Raw genomic sequence first — 5749 nt, 5'->3', positions numbered from 1 at the left:
TTTAGGATAATATTTCTAGAATAATAAATAGGATGAATTACAATTAAAAGGCATAAGCTGAAATTGTTTTCTTCTATTATTGTTCATTTTAATACCACTGCAACTTGTTCCATGATTGAGTTAAAATATCTTTTGATCTAGTCATAGATCTAAATCCATTTAATTTTTCTATATAGTATTTGAGTTGACAACCTTGACCAAAACATGCCCTTACTTGCCTTCTAACTTCTCACATTAATTCCTATAAATACAATCCACCTACATATCAAAACATTCATCCACCAAAATTCACACAACAATGTCTCTTCCACTTCTCACTTTATTATTCTTATCATTCTCCACATTCCTAGCTCAAGCCATAGTTCCAAAAAATGAAACCTTCAAATTCGTAAACTCAGGTGAACTAGGCCCATTCATAGTAGAATATGGAGCTGACTACAGAATGATAAGCATATTCAATGCACCATTCCAAGTTGGTTTTTACAACACTACACCAAATGCTTACACCCTAGCCCTCCGAATCGGCCTCCAGCGATCGGAGCAACTTTTTCGATGGGTTTGGGAGGCTAACCGAGGCAACCCGGTCGACGAAAACGCAACATTTTCATTAAATACTAATGGAAATCTTGAACTAGCAAATTCCAATGGAAGAATTGTTTGGCAAACAAATACTTCAAATAAAGGTGTTGTTGCCTTTAGGTTACTCCCAAATGGTAACATGGTTTTAATTGACGCTAAAGGTAATTTCATTTGGCAAAGTTTTGATCATCCTACGGATACTCTTCTGGTGGATCAATATTTAAGGCCCAACGGGCCTTCGAAGCTCGTTAGCAGGCTTTCGGAGAAGGAAAATCTCGATGGGCCTTATAGTTTGGTCTTAGAGCCCAAAGATTTGGCTTTATATTACAAAAGCAAAAACTCACCTAAACCAATTCTCTATTGGTCTTCATCTCAACAAGGGCCAATAGAAAATGTTACACTCACATCTGATTCAGAGTCTTTTGAGATTAGATTTGATACATTTCTTGGTAGGCCAGTGAGTAATAGTACTATAACATATCTGAGGCTTGGAATTGATGGTAACATTAAATTTAACACATATTTCCTCGACGTTCGTTCCGGTGTTTGGCAAGTAACATATACTCTCTTTGATAGAGATTTTGATGAGAGTGAGTGTCAATTACCAGAGAGATGTGGGAAATTTGGGCTTTGTGAGGATAATCAATGTGTTGGTTGTCCATTAGAGAATGGAATATTTGGTTGGAGTAATAAGTGTAGTCCTAAGCCTTTAGGGGGGTGCAAACCAAGTGAGTTTCATTACTATAAAATTGAAGGAGTTGAACATTATATGAGTAAGTACACTATTGGTGATAGAGTGAGTGAAGATGGTTGTGGAAGTAAATGTAGTAAGGATTGTAAGTGTGTTGGGTATTTTTACCATAAGGATAATTCAAGGTGTTGGATAGCTTATGATTTGCAAACTCTTACTAGGGTTGCAAATGCTACACATGTGGGTTATGTTAAGGTGCCTAATAAGTTAGAAAGAATGTTTTAGTTCTTTCTAAGGAAGGTGTTGGTAATAAGTTTTTATTGTATGGATTTAATTTAAGATGTTTTGTAGTAGTTGTTTCAGACTGCAATAATAAAGATGTGGTGTGTCACTGTTCTCCACTTGGAGAAGGACCTGGTTGTATAATAATGAAAAAAATGTGCAATAAAATTGTTGTTGTTTGTCTTTTTTTATTTTGTTGATAAATATGTTATTCTGTTCCCGTCATCATAGTTCAGCATAAGTCTCTCCGGGTAAAAAAAGATTGAGCAATGGTGGCACCTGCCCAAAATGCTTTTGAAAGAGGTAGTGTTAGTGGACACCTAAAATTTGTATTGTAACAATATTAAGCCCATGGCATATATGCAGCTACTGTATCCAATGTTTGGACTGATCAACTATGATGCAGTGAAGAAATTTTTTAAAACACTCATTGACGAATTCCATCTGCCAATCAGTTTGATGATGATGTGAACATTTCATAGTTGAACTTTTCAAAATTTCCACACTCTAGTTGTTCAGGAGCCCAAGCAACTTGTTTTTGTAGAGAGTATAATCTAAGTTATATAGTCCAGTGTTTTAAAAACTGGACCGAACATCAAATCGGTGAGGGTACTGGATCACTAGTTTATTGGTCGAACCACTGAGCCACTGATCAAACCGCATGACTAAATCGGATTAAATCGAATAACTCGGTTGATTAGACCAGTCGTTATAACAAAACTATATAGCCCAAACCCAAGTTAGTTAGGGTTACGGTTTGTTATGTTAGTAACTTAGTATATAAGTAACATAGTTGTATATAAATACACATTGTAATTTAGTTTTCTATCATCATCTTGAATAATAACAATTCTATTCATTGCCTTTCATTCTCTCTCTCATTCTCTTCTCACCCAAGTGCCTCACGGTGATCGTGTTTCCGAGATCCTGGGTTGTTAATCAATCGCTGCAAAGATCAATAGTAACAATGACAATATTCCAAATTATCTTCCAATTCTTGACGGAAAATATTTGATCTGATGGAGTAAACAAATACAATTGTTGTTTGGATTTCATGAAGCTCTAGAAGTGGTTACTAATGACGGTGTTTTGTATTCAATCGGTGGTAGATGCGACAACTTTGATTAGACTTCTCATGATGAATAGGCGAAGGAAGCATGAGATATTCTTGTCAAATATTACGAAGGAGGTGCGTAAGTGAAAGTTGTCAAACTGTAGGTGCTACGAAGGCAGTACGAATTACTGCAGATGAAAAGATCGCAGACTATGTTGCAAAGGTGCAAAATCTCGTTTATCTCATGAAAGGTTGTCGTGAAGTCCTAACTAATAAGATTATAGTTGAGAAGGTTATGCATATGTTAACCTCTCACTTTGATCCTGTTATCGTATTTATTCAAGAATCCAACAATCTTGAAACCATGAAACTAGAAGATTTGTTTGGTTTGTTGGAGACGCATGAGCTATGAATTATCGACAGAAAAGGGTTCAAGATTTGATACCAGCATTGCATGCCCAAGTATGGAAAATGCATGGCGGTTCCAACAAATTTAAAGGTAAAGGAGACAAGACTTGACACAAGAAGTCTTGGCGAATTCTCAAAAACATAAGCTCGATGATAGGGCCTCTAAATCCTCGAAATGAGGAGAAGGAAACTCCTATCAGAAAGACAAAGAAGAGAAAAAATGTGTGTAGTGCTATATCAGTGAAAAATGGGGTCACTTGGCAAAGAATTGTTGGTACATGAAAGACAAGGGAGCAACAAAAGACAAGGATGAAGGAGAAAACCTTGCACACCAAGATTCAAATGATTATGAAGATATGGTTGTTATGGTTGCAGTTGTAGATGAGCACGTCAAATCCAAGATTCGGTTCCTCGACATAGGTTGCTCTAATCACATGACTAGTCAAAGAGTATGGTTAGAAGATTTTGACGAGTCGAAGAAGAGAAAGGTCAAACTTGATGATAATAGATCGTGAAGGGGAGAAAAACACAAGAAGAATGTTGAATTATGTTAACTTTTTCTCTTACAAATCTCTTATCATATTCTAATCACAAGGATAAAACCTGAGTCAGAGTCTGATGATTAGCAATGGAATAAAGTTGATAAAAAATAAAGAAGAGAGCAAGCAAACACACAAGAAATTATCCTGGTTCCTCCTACAATTCAGGAGTAGTTCAGTCCTCTTGCAGTTCCAAGGGATTTCCACTATAACCAAATTTGATTACAAATTTCCCAAGCACACAAGCAAGAGACTTCTAATGTCCGAACACACAAGTAAGAGACTTTAATGCTCAAACTCACAAGCAAGAGACTTTAATGCTCAAGCACACAAGCAAGAGACTTCCAATACACAAACACACAAGTAAAGGACTTTAATGCTTAAGCACACAAGCAAGAGACTTCAATGCACAATCACACAAGCTAGAGACTTCTAAATGCTCAAGCACACAAGGAAGAGGCTTCCAAATGCTCAAGCACACAAGCAAGAGACTTCTGACTCAATAACAACAGTAAAGAGAATATGATAAACTGCACTTGATATACAATCAGAGGTGTACGTAGACAGAATATAACACAGTCACACTCTAGGACTTAGGGTACGTTTGATTTGCTAAAAAATGAGGTACTGGACAAAACAACTTCTTTTGTACCTTGTTTGATGCAGAAATTAATCATGGTAGTGGACAAAAAATATGGCAAGGTGTTGCACGCTCGCGAAAAATGAACAGAGTCGCCACCAATATATTTATCCCAAAAGGGAAAGGAATATCAGAAAACCTCACAAAGGGTAAGAACAAGGTCTTTCGACCAGAGAATCAAGGTACGGGAGTCGGTTACGCAAGAGGAAGGTGCTAGCACCCCTCACGCCCATCGTACTCGATGGTATCCACCTATGTTTGTTTCTATCTAAAGGGTGTAAAACTATGTCTATGTCTAAATGCAAAATGAATGCAAAATGTAGGGAAAATAAAGAATTGTACTCGCACGGGCCCTACCCCGCTGCCTACGTATCCTTTTCAGGAATCAGAGTTACCGTAGCTCGGCTCAAGATTTTCTGTTTGTTTTTGTGTTTTTTAGTTGGGCGGAGTTAACGCTCGCGCTCTTGCATAAGGGGACAGCCTAGGATGCAATGGAGCGGAGATAACAAAGCCCTTAAGAAAATAGGGAAGAGAGAGAATTGGTTTGTATCTTTTAAGGGTAATTCCATGATGACGAAGACCCACTACAAGGCTTCGCATCACTTCCTTACTTTGTTTTAAATCTGACCATTTATTAGTGTTTTGAGTGTTTTTGGTTGGTGTCTTTTAAAGGGGAAATTATTCGTGACTTAGATCATACCAAAAGGATTTTGTTTTTTTTTTGGATATTTAGAGAATGCACATCGAGGTCTACACCACAATCGATTCTCTAAATGACGGATAAGAAATACATCGAAATCTACATTCCAATCATTTCTTTCCGTTTAGTAGAAAAGAACGTACATCGGGGCCTACACCCCAATCATTTCTTTTCTACTACATGGGGAAGAACGTACATCGGGGCCTACGCCCCAATCATTTCTTTCCCACCATATATCAGAAGTGTGACAGTATGATCTTTGTCAGGTTTTTATTAAGTATTTTAGAGTTGAAAAAGGAAAAGAAGATGAAATGGGGAACTAGTCTACCATCCTAATCTATGTTATTCTAATTCCTAACCATCACTTAAGGGAAGTTATGAAGTTGTAATATCACTATATCAAACACATAAGATTATATACAAAGAAACACTAAACAAAGTGAATATTTACATACGAAAAGAAAATTCAAGCAACAATAGAAGGAAAGTATCTAAAAATCAAATTTAGGTTCTAATGTCCTTTAAACATCTCTAATAGCACATACAAAAGGAAATCAAGGCTATTGCGTAAATGCAAACCACATTATGGACAACATTCACATGATTACCCATTTAGAAACATACTTCAATCGGGCATAGAAACATTAATGAAACTCTAATCAAAACAGAGAATTGAACTTTCATTTTTTACACACATGGAGATATAGGGGACTACTGACATCACACAAAAAATGGGGGTTTAAATCTATTCCTAAGGTACTTAACAAAAATTATTTTGTAAACTATACTAAACGTAAAAGAAATGTGAACATGTGAAGAGAATGATTTACTTAAAAAGGAAATTAATCTCTAAAAA

General features: G+C 36.4%; 1 protein-coding gene across 1 annotated transcript; it reads left to right on the top strand.

Annotated features, from left to right (window-relative positions):
• Nucleotides 1–264: 264 nt before the first annotated feature.
• LOC131632213 (epidermis-specific secreted glycoprotein EP1-like) lies at nucleotides 265–1738 on the top strand. Its single transcript, XM_058902996.1, has one exon. The coding sequence runs from the start codon at nucleotides 299–301 to the stop codon at nucleotides 1553–1555; it is 1257 nt and encodes a 418-aa protein (XP_058758979.1). The 5' UTR covers nucleotides 265–298; the 3' UTR covers nucleotides 1556–1738.
• Nucleotides 1739–5749: the final 4011 nt, after the last annotated feature.

Source organism: Vicia villosa, unplaced genomic scaffold (genome assembly GCF_029867415.1).
Source record: "Vicia villosa cultivar HV-30 ecotype Madison, WI unplaced genomic scaffold, Vvil1.0 ctg.000912F_1_1, whole genome shotgun sequence".
Classification (NCBI taxonomy): Eukaryota; Viridiplantae; Streptophyta; class Magnoliopsida; order Fabales; family Fabaceae; genus Vicia; species Vicia villosa.
The sequence above is the reverse complement of the archived record's forward strand: the minus strand, read 5'-3'. Positions and strand labels throughout refer to the sequence as shown.

What these genes read in the sequence shown, in the direction of transcription:
- LOC131632213 (XM_058902996.1), top strand. Translation starts at nt 299, where the DNA reads ATGTCTCTTCCACTTCTCACTTTATTATTCTTATCATTCTCCACATTC.